The sequence below is a fragment of the Capra hircus genome, chromosome 23 (assembly GCF_001704415.2).
Source record: "Capra hircus breed San Clemente chromosome 23, ASM170441v1, whole genome shotgun sequence".
NCBI lineage: Eukaryota > Metazoa > Chordata > Mammalia > Artiodactyla > Bovidae > Capra > Capra hircus.
Window position 1 is genome coordinate 39,507,712 of NC_030830.1, and position 21,400 is coordinate 39,529,111.

The 21,400-nt window shown below is 54.2% G+C and overlaps 1 protein-coding gene and 1 long non-coding RNA gene across 3 annotated transcripts in view; one reads left to right on the top strand and one right to left on the bottom strand.

The window, feature by feature from the left end:
- The window catches only part of SCUBE3 (signal peptide, CUB domain and EGF like domain containing 3), a 33,521-nt gene extending 22,955 nt beyond the window's left edge, over window positions 1-10,566 (bottom strand). For both annotated transcript variants that reach the window (XM_018038777.1, XM_018038776.1), the window contains exon 1: window positions 9,972-10,566. In XM_018038777.1, coding sequence (XP_017894266.1) covers window positions 9,972-10,056 — 85 coding nt within the window. In that variant the 5' untranslated portion in view covers window positions 10,057-10,566. The remainder of the gene's footprint in view (window positions 1-9,971) is intronic.
- Window positions 1-21,400, top strand: part of LOC106503482 — an 88,957-nt gene that overhangs the window by 37,051 nt on the left and 30,506 nt on the right. The gene's annotated exons all lie outside the window — the stretch shown is intronic.

Sequence of the window (21,400 nt, forward strand, 5' to 3'; positions counted from 1 at the left end):
TTTGAGCCCTCTTCCCCAACAGCCAGCAGGGTACCTTGGATACTCATCGGGAAGCTCCTCCTCTGGGGCCATCTTAGAGGTACCCGCCTGTCTCTGAATCATCTGGGGCTTTTCAACAGTCCACATCAGCTCCTGGTTCTCTCCTCTGCTGCCGATCCAGTGCTTGCAGGTACTAGAGTGGGTTCTGATGCTGACTGCAGCAAACCCCGGGCCTCCTGGAAGAGCCTTTAGACCCTTCGGGCAGTTGGGCTTTTTATGCCGTTTCAACCACCCCCACCCATTCTCGGCTCATGAAACTTGCCCTCTCCAACACCAAACGCTTCAGTTCCTTTCCACACATTTGCACTTCTCATTTTTTGCATTTGAGATGCAGTCCTTTCTTTTTTCTTGTAGACTCACTGTTCCCAACTTTCCAAACCTAGCTCAAAAATTGTCTTCCCAAAAGCTCTTCCTAGTAAGCCCTATTCCAGGTGAGTCCCAGGTCTGAGGAGACTGGGTTTGCCTCAGCTCACTCATCTTGTGCGGCATGTTCAGCTCTCCTCACTTGACTGGTTACTGACTGAGGAAGGGACCCTTCAACTATTTGGATGGAATCTTTTGCAGCAGAACAGTCCTAAAACAGAGTTCTGAAGTAGGGCCCCAAATCATATCCAGTGTCTCCATTTGCCAGCCCATTCTTTCAAGGCTCCCTCCCCTGACATCTGCCCACTCACAACCTGTCCTGCGGGGATCCCTTCAGCACCCGTGGGCACAGTCTCATCTTAGTTCATTCTCTCAGGGTGCAGGTGTTTATGAGCTGGCCTGACAAACCAGGGGATGCTGTCGGGTGGGGATTGGTTTAGACCAGTGGCTGCACCCTGGGGTTCCCCTTTTGAAAATGTGGTTACTCTCTTAGACCAGCTGCATCGGGATCTCCAGGATGAGGCTGGACCGCTGTCTGTCTTCCTTTCCCAACTCAGATAATGTGATGGACTATTTGCCCAAGCCGGCAAGAGACCAGGGGCAACAGCACGACAGAGTATTTGAGAAAGGGGGTTCTGGAGTGAGACTGTGTCTGCTCAGATGCCAGCTGCATGCATGTCTGTGTGATCCTGGGCCAGCCTCTGAACTTACCTGCTCCTTCCTCTGTAGATGGGAATAATGATATAGCATCTGGTTATGGGGCCACCAGGAACATCAAATGAGTTAGTCCTGGCAAGTACTTAGTACTGCAGTGCAGGCATACAGTAAGTGCTCAGTAAAGCCTTGTTATTTTTATTCCTTCTTTCCAACCGTCCCCATAGTATCCTTTCTGAACCCCTGTCCTCTCCCCCAGTCCCCTTATCAGAGCCCCATTGGAGGCCTGGTGTGGGGAGATGCGGCCCCAGGGGAACCTGTGATGGAGCAGGGGATCTGGAGAGACATATCCCCGGGGGCATCTGCGTCACTGCCGGCTCTGCCTGTGCTGGTTCGGGAGTGGGGCGAAGCGGGTGGGAGGCCAGCTGGGAAGCACAAAGCTGCCCTCCACAGTCCTTTGTGAAGGCAATTCTTTTGTGCCCTTACCCCAACTTCAAGCACTGGGCTGGCCTCACAAGCTGAATTAGGGGAGAGTGGCGGCTGCAAAGACACCATAGACAAGCCAAGACTTCCCTGTCTCACCCTTCCGGCATGAACGCACAGGTCTGTAACGGCAGCAGCTTTTCCTAGCACCATCTGACGTCTCTTCTGGATTTGCTTCAGCACCTAGCAGAGCACTCCATAAATTCTGATAAATGTAGGGAGGAGGGATGGGATGAGGCAGGGAATACGAGGGTTAGAGCAGACTAGAAAAGGTGAAGTATTATGACACGGGCAGCCCTAAGATTCCCTTCTGAGGATGGGGAAGTGTACCCTAAAAGGCAGGCAGGAGGACCCTCAAGGAAATGCTTTGTCTGCTTCAAAATTTTGCCCAGGTCCACCACTGAAATGAGCAGGAATGCAGGCTGCAGATAAGCAGATGCCTGTAGGTAGAGTCTACTCCACCTTTGGGTTACTACCGTGGTTACCTTACTACACTCAGAGGGGCTGGGGGTAGTTGTGGACAAATTTACTGGGCCCAGTGAGAAGGTCCAGGGCAGCTTGCATGATGCCCTCACGTGCTCACATGGCTGTGGCATTCTTCCTGCCCAGCCAGGACACCCCCAGATGTGTGCCAGGTCTGCATCGACCCTCTATTTTCCTCTCTGGAGATGCCTTCAAACCTCACCCATCACTGAGGACCCAGTGCAGGTGCCCCTGCTGGGAAGCCGCCTTTTGACTGTGGTAGCCTTCTCTAATGTATCCTTTCTCTTCACTCTGGAGATTTTACTATCAGGTTCTTGCATCCTCTGACCAACTGCTGTCTTGTACAGATACCTCCTATATGCAGCTGCTGCTCCTGCTAAGTAAGTCACTTCAGTTGTGTCCGACTCTGCAACCCCATAGATGGCAGCCCACCAGGCTCCCCCGTCCCTGGGATTCTCCAGGCAAGGATACAAGAGTGGGTTGCCATTGCCTTCTCCATCTTATATGCTACCATATACCATTGTTTAACTTTTAGTTTCGGTGTATTATCTTCCAAAGGAAGCTGTGAGCTCCCTGAGGCCATGGCTTCTGAATCTCTGAAACCTGTACTGCAGCTAGAACAGAGCTGAGCATATTCATGCAACAATTCAACAAACAGCATTCGTAACACGCCAAGCACTGGTGCTAGGATTCAGCAGTGAACAAGACAAACTAATGTATTGAAAGCGCTTAGTAAATGTTTGCTAAACAGATGTGTAGATGGATGGATAGATGGATCGGTTGTGGGTGAGTGGGTGAGGTCTATATTTTGGCATCTTTTCTATGTTTCTATAGAGAAAAAATTCATTTCTTTTCTCCTCTGTAACCCTACAACTGTTCTGGGTAGAAGACAATCCCAAGGAATTTAGTCCTAAGTTAAGGGTAGGGAGACAGGAAACTCAGAGAAGGGAAGATACCCACTTAAAGGCATCTATTTGGTTGTGCTGAGGTAAGAAGAGATGGGGACCGACAAATTTAAGACAGGATTTCTAGGGAATCCTACAGGTTTCACAGGACCTCAGGGTTCTCAGATGTTACCTGGGGCTTCTCAAATATCTCTTGAGTGCATCCTTGTTAGACAGATGTCCCCTAGCCGCCGTGCTAACACCCAACGACGGTACCAGGGCCCACGGTTTCACTGCTGCTCCTCGTCAGTTCTCTTACCCGCTCCTCCATGTTGCCTCCCACGTCCAAGTAACACTCAAAGTAGAGCGAGCCCAGGTGTCGCCCGCGATACCCTGACCTGCGACGCGTGCACATCTGCTCCACCTCTAGGTCAGCTACAGGAACTGAGCGAGCCTGGCTCCCCAGCTCTGGCTTATCAGGCCGTCTTCCCAATTTGGAACTGGGATATGACCGCAGCCAGAGCCTGGGCCCATCCTCGGCGTGGACAAAGCCCAGGCAGGGGTGAGGAGGCCTGGAAAGAGCCCAGAAACCACACAGATGACCCCACGGGCAGAGAGGACAGAGCACTTTCTTCTTTTTAAAAAGTACACTTCCCTCTTATCCAAGCTTAGCCTGCTCAACTGAAGAGCCAGGAAAAGCAGTTGGTGCTTGGCAGCTGGAGAGGCCCAGGGCTGAGCCTCACAGTGTCCTGTCTGATCCCCAACCCAGCTCCTTGCTTACTTGAATATGCCCCCAGATGGACAAGAATGTTCTCCCTTTCAGTGTGGACCAAACCCGCCACCCTGAGTCAGAGGTCTTTAGAGAATGGGTAGAGGAGAGGGAGTGGGAGTGGAGAGGAAAGGACAGGACACTGGACAGGGAGTCAGGCAGCAGGCAGAGTCCCTGCTTCATGAGGACCAGTCTTATCTCTTCACAGTGATGTGGAAAATAACAAGATAAATGATGATGTCAGATGATGTTTAATTCCAGTAAAAGCCTTTCACTTAGGTCATTTCATGTGATCCTCAAACAGTCCTGTCTGTCACTGACTAGATGAGAAACAAGCCCAGAGATGATATCTTGGGGAAGAGAAAACAGCCAGTGTCAGAAAACCCAGGTTTTCTGGCCCCCAGTCTGGTGTTCTCGCACTGCACACTGCCTTTTATAAACACATGAGGGAGAGACGCACGCCTTAGCTGTCACTGTGACCTCCCCCGCCACCCATTCCAACTCAGCACTTGGTTCAGCATGAAGCAAGCGTCCACTCCAGAACCACGGAATGGCCTGGAGCTGTTACTGGGATGCTCCTGGGGGGAGTCGACAGTAGGTGTGCAGGTCCTCCCCGGCTTGGGGCACAGGAGCAGCCGGGAAGAGGGCAGGGCTGAGTGTGGGCAGAGAGGGCATGGGCTGCACCGTGGTGGGCGCAGACGGCATTGCCATGAGGAGGGGTGGGAGACGCGGCCGTGGGCAGGTGTCTCCTGCCCTTGGAGTCACTAGACTGGGCCAAGCAGCTGGTTAGAAACAAAAACAAACACCAGGGATACAGGTTCCTGCTGTTAACAGCTTCAGACCGCCGGAGGAAAACTCCAAACAAATATAATTAGAAACTTGTAAAAACGTCCTCTCTGTAAACCTGCTCCCCAGGGTCTACGCTTTAAGCACCCCACTTCTTCCCGCTCCCCTCCCAAGCCCACATATCCTGACACCCCACCTTCTTCCAGGGACCCCTCAGATCTGTTTCCTTGTTTTGGATCTCCCCTCCAGCCCAGCGGGTCCCGCCCAGGTCTGTTCCCAGATGCAGACAGCCCCTGGCCCGGGGCTCTGAAACCCCAACCCCACAGCTCTCCAGGGCCCTGGTTCCAGCCACAGGGAAAGCACAGGGAAGCGTGAGGGCCACAGTACCCTATTTCAGGGGCGTCCGTCCACCTGCAGAGCCAAAGCGCAAACCCAGTGGCAGCTACAAAGCAGTGCCGTGGCCTGAAGAGGGGAGACATCTAGGCTGGAGAAGCACAGCGAGGGCTAGTCTTGGAACTGAGAGTACAGGGTGGCGGACCAAGGACTGGGGCCGTGGGGCCTTGCCTAGCTGGTCTTCAGTTCCCAGAAGAGAAACATTTCAGCTCTACTTCCCAACGCTATTGGAGACACACACACTTACACACATAGAAGCCCACACTTGTGCGGCAGGGACTGTTTCCAAGGGGAAATACCCCACTTAAGGACACAGTAAGAACTAGCAGGCCCATGGGGCCCCAGGAAATGGGTGGAGGACTTGGACTTGGCAGGGAACCGTGAAGTGGGAATCGGGAGAAAATGGCATGAGTTTCAGCCTGGGGAGGCCCAGCTGCAGGACAGGGGCTTGCTACAGTGTCTTCTACCGTCAGCAGGAAGGATTCCCCCCCCCCAGCAGGAAGTATTTTGAAGAGATGCATAGGGTCCCTATGCACCTTTTCAGAGATGAAAAGGACCCTACTGATACTCTCATCCATTTTATATGTGAGGAGGAAAATTTCAGTTATCTCCTCAAAGGGCCCAATTCCCGGGCTCTGCATTGACCTAAACCCACTGGTACCTGTTATAGTCCCCACCCCATGCCTTGTGGGGTTGGCAGTACGTGGGCATGAAATGAGCAGAATGGGCAGTCTGGTGACAGAGGGGGCAAAGGGGGCAAGGAGAGGGTCCATGTTCCCTCCCAGCACAGGTACCCAGCTCCCCCACCCCTCAAACAGCTCTGGGTTGGCAGCTGTATCACTTCCCCCGACAAGGATCGGCAGTCCCTCTGTTTCCAGACTCCTGTCTAATAGCTGAGCCCGAAGAAGCTGTCCCCAGGTCTGGGCCTCTTGCGGGCACTGCCAGCCTCAGAGCAGCTCCGCAGTTTCCAGCCCTGACAGGGACTCTTTCTTATTAGCGGTCATGTGCTAGGGGTATGGGCCGTCAACGGAGGCCCACACCCCGACACGAGGGGACCCGAGCCGGGGGCAGGGCCTGGGGTGAGTTCAGGCAGCAGCTCTTCACCTCCATCTTCACAGGAGGGTCTGAAGCCATCTGCTCCCTTCCCCCACACCCAGTTCAAGGCACAGGACCAAGCCATTCCACTTCTTCACTTCTCCAATGAAAACAAAACGCACATTGCCTGCTTCCTTTTTCCTCTCACCGGAGCAGTGGCGCGCGCGCACACACACACTCACACACACACTCACACACACACACCCTGAGTCATGCACACGCACGCTCACACACACACACCCTGAGTCATGCACACGCACGCTCACACACACACACACACACCCTGAGTCATGCATACGCACGCTCACACACCCTAGTGAGTGCACACCACGCATTCTCAAACTCACACCCAGGGCTGGCTCCTTTTACAACAGGCCCCAGCCATTCACATCTCAAACCGGTTCTCATGCGCTCAGATTCCTGAAGGTTTCAGGAAACAATCTCACTGAGGGGTTGCTGATAACTTTCTTCCTCCGCCTGTAGTGATTCTGGCTTCTGTGTCTTCTTGTCCCCTCTCTCTCCCTCCACCCAGCAGAGACTTGGGAGATGAGAGGTAGGAAGGGGAAAAGTTCTCCCTTGGCTGTGGGCTTTCCCCATCCCCCTAGGGGACATGTCACTGAGAGAAGAGAGGTCAAAGGGATTCCTGAGGAATTTCTAAGCAGTCCACCCCCCTTCTCCACCCTCTGGAAAAATGAGGGGTGGGGGTCAGGCTTAAAGGGACGATCAGGCTCCAAAGGTTGGGGCGGACTCCCTGTTTCTCCCCCGCGTGGCCTGGCTGGGGCCCGGGCAGCAGCCGGCGGCCCACGGGGCCACCCTCACCCGCTGACATGGTTATAGTTTTCATTTTGTATTTTGGAGGGAGGGGCTAGGAGGAACAGTCCCCTCACTGTGAGAGCCAGCCACAGGAGCCCAGGGAAGCAGGGAGGAGAGGAAACAGCCACATTAAAGAGGAAGAGAGGGGTGGGGGGAAGAAAGAGAGAGACACACTTACACCCAGACAGAGACCTGGAGAGACGCACCGAGACAGAGAGACACTGTTTGCTGCCAGATGAACGCTCCCAGTCCCAGGGACGGTGCTACTTGCAAACTCTAAATATACGACTTTATCAAAATTCTGTCTCTAATGAGGAAAGAAAACAACCAGGTAAACTAAATGTCCAGGCTGGCGCGCCCTGCCGCCCTGGGGACAAGTCTTCCCCAGGAGACCTTTTCATTCAGCTGTAACCTGAGCCCCATGCAAGGATTAGGTCTTTTTTAACCACTGCTGCACACCACCCCCCTTAAAAAAAAAAAAGCAAAGCAAATTAATGCTTTTAAGTTAACAATTATCCTGGTTATCCAGTCTGTCTACTTTAAAATACACAGACAGGCACTTGAAAAACACTCAAAACCATGTACCCTCATGCTCACTCAATTCCTAGTCACAGAAGCTTACCCACCCACTCATCCATACCAGCTCTCAAAGACACCAAAACATCTGTATACATGCCTAACAACAAAGTCACAGCAGACACATACACCCAACTATGTCACCTGTGGGTAATGGTGGTAGACCTCACACGCACGCACGCACGCTCGCACGTTCACCTGTATACTCAGGGCTCCCTTCTGTGTCTCTCCCCTCCTCTCCAGTCCACACCACTGTGGCTCTCCCCCTGGTGAATCTCTCAAGAATAGGGACAGAGGCCCAGCTATCCCCAGTGCTATAGTAACTCTTGACAAGATACTTGCCAAGGTTATTTGTATTTTAAAGACCCACTAGAGCTTCGTTTGAAAGCATGTGGCATTCAAGGCACACCTTCTGGCACTGGTGAGATCTTGGAGGTAGGTTTGAGAGCCAGGGATGGCCACAGTTCTGCCTATGGGTAAGGCTGCCCTGCCCACTCAGTAACTGTCCTTCCTGCAACACTGGCGTGCAGATCTGGGACCAAAGATGTTCCACTAACCCAGCAAACCTGTCGTTAGGCAACTCTAGCAGACCAGGTTGACAAATGTCCTGAATAGTAGGGTTAAAGGTGACTGGCTTAGAATCTATGCCTGGCTAGACTCTGGGGTCAGAAGGAAGGACAATGCCAAGCTAACTGCAGTGCAGACAGAGCAAGTGTGGCTGACGTGAGCTCAGCACTGGGCAACACTAGAGTCTGTAAGTCCCTTGAGGGCAGGGGTCTCCACTCTGGCTGCGTTTCCCACAGTAGCAGCAGCAGCAGGATAAAATGAAAGCGGGAGCCCTAAAGAACCTTGGAGAGATTCTGAGTCCTTCTGTCCCTGAAGGATAGTTGATCTCCCAGGCTTGAAAGCCTTGGCTTGAGGGCACCTGTCCCTTCTCAGACTCTCCATCTGCCCCAAGAACCCCCTTGAGGATACTGCTTGCTCCCCGTTTTGGCTCCAGTCTCATGAGGCCACTACAGACACTGGCTCCAACTTGAAAGAGGCCCTTATCTTGTCTCTAGATTACTGCATGAAATCTGTTCCTTCCTTCAGACTAAACTCCCTAGCTAATTCCATGTTATGAGTAAGTCAGCATGCACTACAAAAGCCAGCTTTGTTTATGAAAACACAAGCAAATCCACAGTGGAAGGAGGGCTGTTCCCAGGCTGGGGGTGGCAGTGGTAGTGGGCTGTCTGGAACCAGGACTAGGGAAGAGAGGTAGTTTGGGCTTGGAGGGGGTAGGGATGGGGTCTGGTATTTGACAGCAGAGGGTCTCTCGTGTTTTGTTTCTGTTGAAGAACAGGTTGGAGGAGGGAGAGGGTAGTTGAAGAGGCAGTGCTAGAGAGAAGAGGGTGCACTGATACAGCACCTTCCTTTTAACGGAGCAGGAGTCCATCCAGGACCCAGAGCAGCCTAAGAGCCAAGTGCTCAGGCTCCAGGATGCAGCAACCTGACTGCCAGAGACTCAGGCTTGCCCGACTCCCAAGTTCAACTTTCCCTTCTGGCCCAGCCACCTCCACACCCCAGCCCGGCTTCAAGGAGCCCCTAGGACAATAGGCAGAATCATATCCTCCTGCGTGAAGCTTTGCTAGGAGGAATTTTCTTTTTGTCCATGTAAATCTCTTCCTGGGTGAGGACTCGATGGGGGAAGGGTGCAGCAGGAGGTCAAGGGGGAGGGGAGGCTGTCCCCAAGAGAACTGGAGCCCACCAGCCTGGTTTCTCCCAGCACAGCCTTGGGACTGACCAGGCAAGGAGCCTGGGGTCAGAGATGGGGGCGGGAGGGCCTCTCTCTCTCTCTCTCCCTAATTCCTAGAGGGATCTGTCAGAGCTCCCCAGCCTGGAATTTTACTTTGTTATTTTAATGCAATTCTGACCTGGATTTAAATGGAATTGGAAACCCAAGGCCTTAATAAATAAATATTATGATAAGAAATGAAAGCCATGCAAGACGAAAAAGATTTCCCCCAAAGAGGCAGAAATGCGACATTCTTGCCGGGAGCCAGAATCACAGAAATTTTCTTCACTTCTTCAGCCCTCTTGCATCCAGAGGGAAACAAGTTGATTTTTTTGTTTTGTTTTGTTTTCCATAAAAGATCCTATTTTTCCTTAACATTTTTTTTTCTGAAAAGACAACTATGAAATTTCTAACTTTGAGGAGAATTGGGGGCAAGGGGAAGAAATGTATGACATGGCTGAAAAAGTTTTCATTCCTTCCGTCTCTCCAGGCCAAAACTTAAGTTTCTGGCAATGTTTGCGAGAAGAGAAGATTCTCTCTCATACTTTTGGAGGGCAGGAAGTCTTTGGAAGATGCTGGGGTTGCAGTGAAGTCGGGCAGCATTCGGAGGCGCGTGGTCACTTCTGCCCAGGGCTCCCCAAACTTCTCACTCATCCGTGCTGCCCCTGTCTCCTGCAGCCTTTCGCCCGGGGCGTCGTGCCCAGAGGCCAGGTCCCCCGCCGAGGAGGGTGGGTGCACGGTGCCCGGTCCTGACGGGAGCACGCTTCCCAGCACCTGCCTTGCCCCTCGGAAATCGCGCCCCCGCCCTCGGACCCTGAAACCCCGGCGGCCCCGCGGCCGCGCGCCCCTCCTTCCTTACCTTGCACGGCTTTGCTGTGCTGGGCGGCGCGGGCGTGGACCAGCAGGACAAGCAGGCAGAGCCCGGGCACGCGCCCCGAGCCCATGGCTGGAGCTACGGGCGGCCGGGCGGCCGGGGCCGGTCTCGCAGCCCAGGGAGGGCGGAAGCGGGCCGGGCCCCCGCGAGCCGAAGGGGAGAGGGGCGAGGGCGCCCGGCCGGGGCCGGGCCGGGGTCTGTGGGCGCGGGGCGCGGACAGCGGCGCCCTCGGCGGGAGGCTCCCAGTGCTACCGGCTTCTCCCGGCGCGACGCCCGGGAGAGCGAGGCGGAGGAGGGCGCGACGGGGCTGGGGGCGCCCGGCGCCGCTGACGGAGGGGAGCCCCCGCCCTCTCCAAGGCCAGCTCCGCTAGCGGCGGCGGCGGGGCTGCTCCGTACAATCCCACCCAATTCCCAGCTCCTCCGGGAGAGAGCTGCCGTGGAGAGCGCGCAGAGCCCCGGCGAGGGACCTGGGAAAGGGGAGGAGAAACGCAGCGCCAGAAACACGCCCTTTCTGCCTCTCTTTCTTCCTCTCTCGCTCTTTCTCCGTCTCTCGGGCTCCGTCTCTTTTTCTTCGCCTCTCTCCTCCTCCTCCTCCTCTTTCTCCTCCTCTCCTCGCTCCTTTTCGTTTTCTTCCTCCTCCCCCCTCCTCCTCCTCCTCCACCTCCTTTTCCGTGCCCTTTTTTCTTTCAAATGGGGCCTCGGCGCAGCGGCCGCTCCCCCTGCGCGCCCGGGCGCGGCGGCCCCCTCCCCAGGCTGCCGGGCCGCTGCCTGCAGGAATTTACAATCCGGCGCTGGGGGAGCGGGCCCGGTCTCCATGGAGACGGCTTCCCCGGGAGCAGGGAGGTCAGGCGCAGACCGCGCACAATCAATGGATCAATGCAAGCCCCGCTCGGCTCCAGACCAAACAGCACCGGGCTCCGGCTAGTCCTGTCTACCGGCGGAAAGCGCGGGGGAGCCAGGGTGCGCCCCCGCGTTCGCACGCGACGAGGGCTATGCGACGCAGGTTTGCACGCACACCTACAGAGCAGACAAAGAGAGAGAAGGGTGTCGGGGAGGCCAGGGCAGACCGAATCGCACCAGCACTCCGGGACGCCCGCAGACACAGCCCGACACGCGGGGCACAGCCACATAGGACCTCGGAAAGCTGAGAGCGGCTCCGACAGCGGCCGGGTTAATGCCTTCCTAACTCACCTCCGCCACACCCCCCACGCCCTCGGGACTCAGTTCCCATTCCTAGTGTCTAGTCCACTTTAATTGAGGACCAAAAAGAAATTAGCCTTTCCCCAGCTGAAAGTGCTAGCTCTGGGGCAGACTGCCCTGCAGTTACTGTCTCGGAGGTAGCCCACTCAGCCTTCTCCCCGTAGAGACCTGGACTCATGTGTAAAAAACACTCTCGCGCTCAGCACAGGGCAAAAGCTAACCCGCAGAAACCTGACTATGTGTATAAACACAGAGACCCCCAAAATAGGCGCAACTCTCTCCTCCAAACCTGCCCTCCCACCTTCAAGATGTGGTCCTCACAAGAACATTCTTAAGCCTTCATCCTTCCAACTTGCAGGGGCAGAAAAGGGAAGATAAACGATATCTTAAGAAATAGGGGCAAAGTGTGTCAATATCGCAGTGTCCCTGAAGCATGGACACCACCACCTGATGCATGTACCAGCGCTGCCTCTTCTCTCCTTCCATCCTAGGGGAAAGATGAAGGACTTCTTGATAGTGGTGAGAGCTTTTCTGGAGTGTGGAGCTTTGTTCGGTCAGAACAAGACTGCCAGGCCCTAGGCAGTCACTTATGCTTCAGAGCCAAACTTCTGGAGGAAAGAGACCTTTGGGACCCAGACCAACCTCAAAGAGTCTGTCTTCAGGGTACCCTGGAGGAAGGGATAATGTTCAGCATCCCCCTGAAAATAACTCAGTTCTTAGACCCTTCACACTGGCAGCGCCCATATCAGCTTGAGTGACAGTTATGCTTTGTCAGAGGTTTCCTTAACCCCCAGGGAGAAGAATGAAGGGGTTCCTCCTCTAGGGACTGAGTGGAAAAGTGGGAGGATGCAGACTCAGGCATCTGGGTTTCCTGTCCTGGCTCTATCCTGGGATGAAGATTACCTTTGGGCAAATCGTACCTCAGCGTCGTCACTGTAAAGAAGAGGCTGGGTTAGCTCAGTGGTTGGAAGGAGACAGTGCCCGCAGGAAGCCTAGGGGAGGAGGCCTTGAGAATTCCCTGCATGGCATGAGAGATGGCGGTTGGGATGGGAGCACACAGAACATGGGAATGGAGTGAAGGCCACAAACGTTTGGGTCAGATGATCTCTGAGGTCCGTTTCAGCCCCGTCACTCTAGGGCTCTCTCCCTCCTTCACTCCCCTGGCAAACCCCTCCCCGTGAAACAGCTTTGCCTGCTGCCACCAATTATGTGTAGGGATAGAGGACAAGTGCAAACCTGCCATCCACTCTGCCCCAAACAGGAGAGTGGTTTCAAAAAAAGAAGAACCAGAGGGTGCCTATCCACACTGGGGCACAGAGGGTTGATTAGCGCCCCCCAGGCAGGGAAGGGAGATTGCACTGTGTTTGCTTTGTCTCTGCCTTGATTGGGACACTGGTGTGAGCTCCTCCGGGTCCCTAGGGAGGAGGGCTCCCGCCCACCCTCTAAAGCACAGGTGACATGGGCATGGAGGGTTCTGTATGAGCAGATTGATAGGTTAACTCAGACCTTCTCTCCAGGGCAGCGTGATTTCCTGATCCTCTGAGTGTGGACATTGCCCTGGCTTCGCAGGGAGGGAAGGTGGGTGGCCCCACCTTAGCTGCTATATCTCTGGGAGGCTCAGTGTCTTTTACTTATTTCCTCTTCCCCCCCTTACTTTCCTCTGTTTGTTCCTCTGTTCCTCCAGGAAGGTGAGCTTTCTCCACCTTTGGGCAGAAGAGGCAGTTCCCCGCCCTGCTCCGCACTTTCCATTCTAGTCCGTGCCTACCCTCAGCCCTTCAGAGGAGTCTGTAGGAGCGGGGCGTGGGTCACATTGCCCTCTGTCCTGTCCACTTCCGCAGGGACTCACGACGGGAGACTTACTCAGGACGGTGACAAGGAAGGAATAAGGAGATGGCTCTTGCAAGTGCTTCTACACAGCAGCAGCACATGCCACGCCCTCAAGGGGGTGGCGGGCGGGGGTGCGGGGTGCGGGTGGCGTGGGGTGGGTAAAATGTCCCTGCATTCTCCAGGGCCTCCCACGCTCGCCTCAGGTGGCAGTTTGCTTTTGGGTGCCTCTATCCTTCAGGGACACCGCTGACATTCACTTCATTCTAATTGCTCTTGCAGATGTCGAGGGAGAAGGGTGGGGCTGGGGGACCCACAGCTAATACCTCTCAGTTCTCATCCTGCTTCCAGGGACACCTCTGCCAGTTCTCTGCCGCCGCTAGGGGCTTCACCTCCGCTGCCAAGTCTCTTTCCATGAGCTTTTGCTTTTTCTCTCTCTGCTCCTGAGCTACCCCTTCTGTTAAATGAATCCGATGCCTCTATCTTAACAGAAGATATAGTCTTAATGGAGAACATGCATGTACTGAAACAATAGTACCCCAAGGTCAATGTCAGGCCCTACCATTTCCCAGCCATCTATTTTGGGTAATTTATTTCATTTCGCTGAGCCTCAGCTTCCTCATCTATAAAACGGGTATGTGCCTACAACCGCATAGCTGAGGCATATATCACACCAGCCCTAGAGTGAAATAAAACTGCAGTTCAAATCTCAGCTGTGTGATTCAGATAAGTTAATTTCGGCAAGCTTCAGTTTTATGACAAAGAATGGGTTATGGTGTTCATTGAATGAGCTAATGAACGGAAAAACCCTGGCACACAGTAGGCATTCAACAGGTGGTAGCTATTGCTGTTATTTCGACTACTTCTCAGAAGGAACAAGGACCACAACTGTTTGATAGTAAAGGTATAGTAGTGCCTGGGAAGGAGCAGTCTTGTTCAGGCCAGACTCTGATGCAGCTGAGTATGAGTGCAGCCAACTGGGCTCAAGCCTCACCACCCTCCGTAGATTCCTGTCTGTCACTCATTCCTTCTGAGAAGGTTCCAAAAATGCCATGCATTCCAGCACACTGCCCTTGTCAGCAGCACTTCCAAACTGGAAGGCTGGAAGGAAACTTACCTACCAGGTAGAGCAGCTCTTTCCCCACCACCTTGTACCTCCTACCCGGCCTTCAGAAGGCACAGACACTTTAATGAGAGCTCATGGTTACCATCAACTCAGAGCTTTCCTGTGTGCCAGGCGCTCCACCACAAACTCATCAGGCAAGAACTGCTAGCCTCGTTCTGCTGGTGCGAAAACTGAAGTGAAGAAACGTCAGCCTGCCCAGATGACTGACTAGGAACGGGTGAAGCCAGGATCTGGGATGCAGGCTTAACTCTGAGATGGGTATGGCCTCCCCATTCTCTTTTCTGCCTCCTCTGGAAACACAGTGACTCAACATCTTCTTGCCACTGTTACAATTTAATTATTCGGGGTAGATCAGCCCCTTTACAGAGAAGGGGTAGCAGGGCAGTACCCTTGTCCCGGAGGGTCACACAGGGGTAGGATTTCAGAAGACCGAGAGGTCACATGACTGCCCTAGGTCACACGACATATTAAAGAGGCAAAGCTAGAAGCATGATCCGTGTCTCCCCTGACGTGTTTTTTTTTTTGTCTGTTTGGCTGTGCCAGGTCTTAGCTGTGGCATGGGGCAATCTTTAGCTGGGGCACGTGAACTCTTAGTGGCATGTGGGATCTGGTTCCCTGACCAGGGACTGGACCAGGGCCCCCTGCTTTGGGAGCATGGAGTCTCGGTCACTGAGCCACCGGGAAGTCCCGCCTCTGGCTTCTGACTCCTGGATCAGTGCTCCTTAGTCTATACCGTGAGAGCTGCCAATCTCCCCTCCTACAGTTCTCAGTTTTCTTTTTCCTCGTGATCTCATCGGTCACAGATCCTTCTGTCAAGTGGCACATGGTACTCATTGCAATAAGGGCCTCCCCAGTACACACCGTCCGAGGCCCCTTAGAATGTACAAAAGAAGTAGAAAATGTGATCCCCAGTCAAAGAGGTGTATCAGGGACGTCCCTGGTGATCCAGTGGATGAGAGTCCACCTGCCAATGCGGGGGACACAGATTCGATCCCTGGTCTGGGAAGATCCCATGTGCCACGGAGCAACTGAGCCCGAGCCCCAACTCCTGAAGCCCGCGTGCCCTAGAGCCTGCACGCCTCAGGGGAGAGTAGACCCCCACTTGCTGCAACTAGAGAAAGCCCACACTGCAACAAAGAAGACCCAGCACAGCCGAAAACCAATTCATTTTAAAAAGAGGTGTGTCAGCACTGGTGTATGCTTTCAGACCCCTTTGCACCATAAGGCAAATCCCCCAAATGCCCTGAGTCTCCCCAGGAAGGCAAGGTTTGCATATGCATACTAATATCTGAATGCAACATCAAGCAATCCAGACAGAGACTGCCAGAGAAAGTCAGAGGAAACAGGAGTCGATCATCCAAGTAGGTTCCATGGACATTAGGAGGGACTTGAGTGATGAACAGGGAGGCCTGGCGTGCTGCGACTCATGGGGTCGCAAAGAGTCAGACACGACTGAGCGACTGAACTGAACTGAACTGAACTGAGGTAAATCTTAGTGACACTAAGAAAGAGGGGGACGAGGAATACAAGCAAAACTCAGGGACAGAGATAAAGAACAGTCAGAACAGCAACAACAGTGAAAAATAGACGAAAGGGGCAGGGCGCGCGCGAGGCCAGTCGACAGGCCGGCCCTGGCCAGCCCTTGTCTCCCACCTGTCCAGGAAGTCTGAGCAGGCGTTGGACAGATGAGTAGAAGACTGGAGGTATGCTCTCTCAGAATGTGCTCTGGCCCTGGGATTCCAAGAGTAACTTGTTCCCCAAGGCCGCTGGGCTTGTCTCTGTGCAGAGGTCTGCCGGCAGTCCTGCCAGGACCTGCTGGGGCGGGGAGAGCCTGGTCTGCGCTGCCCACACCTCTCCACTTGGGCAGCCTCCTTGACCTCTCATCCCAGGGTCCCCCCCCACCAGCCCTTCCTCCCTGCCCGCCCCCACACCTGAGTCACTTTGCCACCTGCTTCCTCCCCACCTGCTCCCTGGCTGCTTTCATGAAGGAAGCAAAAATCTCCGACCTGCCAACTGGCACGAGCACTGATGTGTGGTTCCAGACTTCTCCACATCGCAAGGCAAGTCTCCAAACTGCCCCAAGCCTTTGCCCTGTCACCTCCGACACAGCTGCTCTTCCACACTTCGGATGCCCCTCCACCAGGCTCAGCCCCCTTACGTCCCCAGTCAGTGCTCTCAACTCCTGTTTCCTTGAGAAGCCAGAAGCCATCTGGCATGCAGTTCCTATCTCCCACCTCCCTCTCCCGCCACTGCTAGGAGAGAGGTCCCTCCTTTTGACCAAGGCCATCCCCCACATACATGTACAAGGATCCCACCCGCTCTTGCCTCGACAGGGAGCTGGTGCTGTTAGTTACCCCTTCCCTTTCCCGAATCCCTCACCTGAGCTCCTTCTCCTGTAAACACAGTGTAACCTGCAGCATCCCACAGGAGCAACCGCAAGCTCCCCTCGACCCTGATGCCTCCCGTCCTTCCAGTCTCCTGAACTTCCGGGAGGAGGACTCCTGCCCTCCATCTGCCCTGCTTCCTTCACCCCTTGCCCCCTCTAACCCCTCTGCCAGGCCTCCACCGACCTCCCCACCTCCAGATCTGAGGACGCCGGCCGGTCCTCACCTATCCTGGCCTCTCTGCAGCATCAGAAGCCCCTGAATGTTTTCCTTTCCCTTCCTGGGCCCTTTCCTTCCCCCAGTATCCCGCCAGTCACTCCCCCTTCACTGGCCTCTCAAGTGCTTCTAGCTTGGCTCTTCACTTCTCACCCTAAGTGACCTCCTCAGGGACTCTAACCCAGGGGCGGCAAGGGTGGAGGGAAGAATACTGGCTTTGAAGTCAGATGGTTCTAGGTTTCAGTCCCAGTCCCAACAAAGGGTGAGTTTGAGCAAGTTTCTTTACCTCTCGGAGCGTAAACTTTCTCATCTAGAAAACGGGAGGATGACATTCTGGCCTTGCTGGTTGTTGGAGGGTACAGATAGATCGCGTGGAAGGTCCAGCACAAAGGGGGGCACTTTGCCCCACTGTGGGACATTACGGCTCCAACCATCACCAATGTGATGCCTCCCAAATCTATACCTCTAGCCCCCGCTTTTCTTGTAACTAATTCTGTGTGTCCAGTTTCCAGGCCTGTATGTCTAGCTCTCTTCTCTCTTTTCTAACTTGCCCTATATTTTTGCCTACTGAGAGATATTTCCATTGGTATTTTTCAAGATCTCAAGCTGAACCAACCCCAGCTGAACGTTGTCCCTCTCTGCACTCACCCCTGACCTGTCCTCTTTTTGACCCCCATATAATGGCCCCATGACCACTCAGCGGCCCCAGCTGGCTTTCTCAGAGTCTGAAAAGACTCTCTCTTCCTCTCCCATCTGAGAGGTCACTGCATCCTGAGGGCGAAACGTCTGAAACCTCCCTCAATTCCACGCCTCCTCTCCACCTCCGTTGCTGCTGCCTCAGCCTCCAGGCACTCAGCATGTCTCCCGTGGACACACACGGGCCTCTGTGCCAGTCCTGAGCCCTCTTCCCCAAAGACACTTCGTGTCTCTCTTCTGATCTCGCTGCGGGACACCCAAGCCACACCATGCCTGCTACATACCATGGCCTTGGCAGCTGGGAAACCTCTACTGCCCTCCAAGATCCGGTTTAGATGTACCCTGTCTATGAGAGCTCCTCACCGCCCCGCAGGCGCGGTGCTCAGTGGCCCTGAAACCTACCCTGAGGGCCCTGGGTGTGCTGGCTGTAATGGTCTCTCTTCAGCAGTCTGTCAGGCGTTTGAGGGCAGGACCATCGTATCCCCAGCCCCTAGCATATGCCTGGCACAAGTCGTGCTCAGCGAGTGTTTGCCAAGTGAATGAAGGAATGGCGAGCTCTTGGGAATCCCAAGGAGGGGGGCAGCGCACCCCTGACCTGTCTCCCTGCCTCCCACCAGCTCCGAGTTGTGTTACCTAAAGGGCTGGTGGCAGCAGAGGGTGTTAAAGGGAGGCGCAGCACGGAAGCCAGGGGTGGCGGGGGAGGCCAGGCTGAGGACAGACCACAGAGGTGCAGGGGACCCTGGGAGGGGGCTCTTCTGCCAGAGACTCCGAGCTTCTGGAGGCACAGAATCTGAGCTGGAACCTTCCAAGCCAGAACTCAAGGTCTCCCCAGAGGTTTGGAGAACTGGATGATGGCAACCTGGGTAAAGCAGCTGGAGGCAAGAAACTGGGGAGAGAAGCAGTGATCCGAGGCCTGGGACCAAGATGGATGAGGTGGGTGATGTCTACAGGCAGGTCCCCCAGCTGAATCCCGGGGAAGCAGACTCAGGAGGGAGAGCCCTCATTGTCTCTACCCCTTCATCAGAGATCTTTCATACTGATGCTTCAAATGTCATCATTAGAAGATAACTCCTTTGAGCTAAAATTGTATTTCTTGGGTCACAAACACAAATATCCCTGTGAGAGATTACTCCTTTGTGAATTAACATGTTAGTTATCAGCTGACACTCTAACAATGCCGTGGCAAAGGAGGGGCTACAGGGACACTGGCTGGACCTCTGGACTTGGCTGAGCACTGGCCCGGCTTTTGCTCTGCCTGCCCTGTTTCCTCACGGCTCTGCTCCCCCAGGTCTCCCTAGAGGAGAAGCTGGAGAGATGGGGGAGGACTTTCCACGGGCATCCTGGGTTAAAGCAGGGATGAGTGCAGGTGGAGGTATTGGGGCAAATTTCAAGGTACTTGCCAACCAACGTATAAAATGAATTGCTGTAAAACAAAACTCGGTTCCCCCAGTAACTTCTATTGTTCTATTTTCCATGAAGGGCCCTTATAGGACTGAGGATCCATTTTGAAGAAGCTGAAAATGCGTAGCGAGGAAGGGGTTGGCATCTCTGCCGCCTGTGTGCTCATGCTGAATGCTGAGGCCCTCAGGAAGGGCGCCTCCCTTGTCTGGTGACAGGCTCTCGTTCTTCATGCTGCCACTTCTTCTCTGGCCTGGGGCATTTGGAGGGCTTGCTCGGCAAAGCTAACGGGCATCACAGCCAGGCTGGGACTCCTTGGTGTCTCACCCTGGTCCTGCAACAATCACTCTGCAGGAGCCTGAAGAAGTCTTGACCTTGACTTGGGGCTCAGGGCTCTTGAGGAGAGAGGGGAACTCATTCTAGTCCTCTTCTGCCCTTTACCGGCCCGTCCCGGCCTGGGTCCCGTCCTGCTGGGATTCACCGGAACTCCCTTGCTTCTCTTCGGCAGACCCAAGCTGTAATGCTACCCTTCACCAGTAGGTGCCGCCGTCTAACATACCATCCTCCAGTCTTCCGTGAAGTTCCGAAGGCAAACCTTGGGGAGCCTACCCAAGGCACCCAGCGCTTCAAACAATCTGCAAATGAAATTATTATAAATGAGATACTCCCACATCGATGAAGTCAAAATGTGGAATTAAAGTGTGTTTCTGAATAACCACAGATTTCAATTTTTAATCAGTTTGACACTCATTGTGCACTTGCTAGGTGCCAGGAACTTAAAGGATACGGGCGTTCAAAGATGGCATGGTTTCTCTTTTAAAGTTCATAATTAGGTAGGAGAGAAAAATCTGCATCTAAATAATTAGAATATAAGGTAGAACATGGGACTTCCCTGGTGGTCCATTGGTTAAGAATCTCCACCAACGGAGGGGACGTGGGTTTGATCCCTGCTCTGGGAAGATTCCACACGCTGGCAGCTGAGCCCGAGAGCCGCAACTGCAGAGCTCACGTGCCCCAAACACGGAAGCCGCACCCTGGAGCCCGTGCTCTGCAACTCCCCACAACTAGAGAACGCCCTCGCACAGCAGCGAAGACCAGGGCAGCCAACACGAAATAATCTTTTTTTTTTTTTGAAAAAGGCAGAACATGGTAAATACCCAAATACGGAGGTACCAACATAAAATTCTAATGAAAGCATTAAAAGAGATAGATTAATTCCAGCTGGAAGCTTGGGGAACGACTCAGAGGAGAGGGTTTAAAGACGACCTCCAAGAATAGGTAGGCTTCCTATACACGGAGTTGGGCGAAGACGGTGAGGGCTTTCCAGGTGGCAGAAACAAGGTGAGCAAGGATTTGAGGGGGAATGTCTACCAGGAATTAATAATGTGGTTTGACAAGGGTTTAAGGGGCTGGAGAGGAAGATCTGAAAGGTGGGATGGGGAAGAGCCTGTTCCCAGCCGGTGCTAAGGGGTCGATGCTGTTGTCGTGGCTCTGGGAACCCGAAGGACTTGAAGCAAGGCAGCAGCAGGGCTGGCTGCGGTCATGAACTGCCTTTCCATACCCTGGACGTGATGTGCTCTGCAGGACTTCTTCAGCGTTTAGCAACTTTATTTCATCAAGGATGCGGGAAGAGAACAGAGAGCAGAAAGGCAGAAAGAAGGCACAGAAAGAAGTGACAGGGAGGGAAATGATGGATAGAAGGGAAGAAAAGATGGAGAAAGACGAGAGGCCCCAGAGGAGCAGGAGGGCAGCGCCTGCGCTGGGAGGAGGCTCAGCCGGTGCTGTGCTCAGGGAGCTGTCTGGGCGTTTCCAGGCCAGCGGCCTCTGGCTCCCAGCCCCAGCAACCACAGAGGACAATGTGAGGCAGGCTTGTTTGGTGATGTGTTTGCTGCTGGCCCTGTTTGTTTGTTTTCCATTATTATTATTTTTTTTTTCCTGGCAGTGGACACATCTGGGTTAGAGGAGGAGATCAGCGCCGTGGCTCACAGTGACAGTGGTCCCCAAGTCAGGCTCTGGGCCGCCGGGACTCTTCAAGTGGGGGCTTGTGGGCATTGGAGTTGGACTTTGGATGTTCCTGGGAGAGGCCTCTATGTGGGCACCCAGAGCCAGGTGGTGGCTGGCCCAGGCACAGAGATGGTTTGCATCCAGCTCTTTGTCTTTGTCTTTCTCTACCCCAACAGGAAAGAATTAAAAGTCCTTGAGGCTTGGGCTCCTTGCCTGTGTGGCCAGGATGTCGTGCTGGGCTGGGGAGCCTGTAGGGGTACAAACAGCAGCCACTTTCAGCTCAGCACTGGGGGCCAAAGGGGGAGTCCACACGAGCCTGCCTGCTCTCAAGCCCTGATGATGAGTCTGGCCTTCTCTCTCCTGTCCCACAGCCCTTGGAAGCCAACCTAACGAGCACTATTAAAGTTAATGAAACACAAGGAGTCCTCCCTTTGCTCCGTTATGACTCTTAACGAGATTGCTCCCTCTTGCAGAGGAGATTCATTTGAGCTGCCAGGGCTTAGCCTTTGTCCCCCTAATTTTTATTGGCCCATTAACAAGATCAGATGCCCTGGGCTGACCAGGAA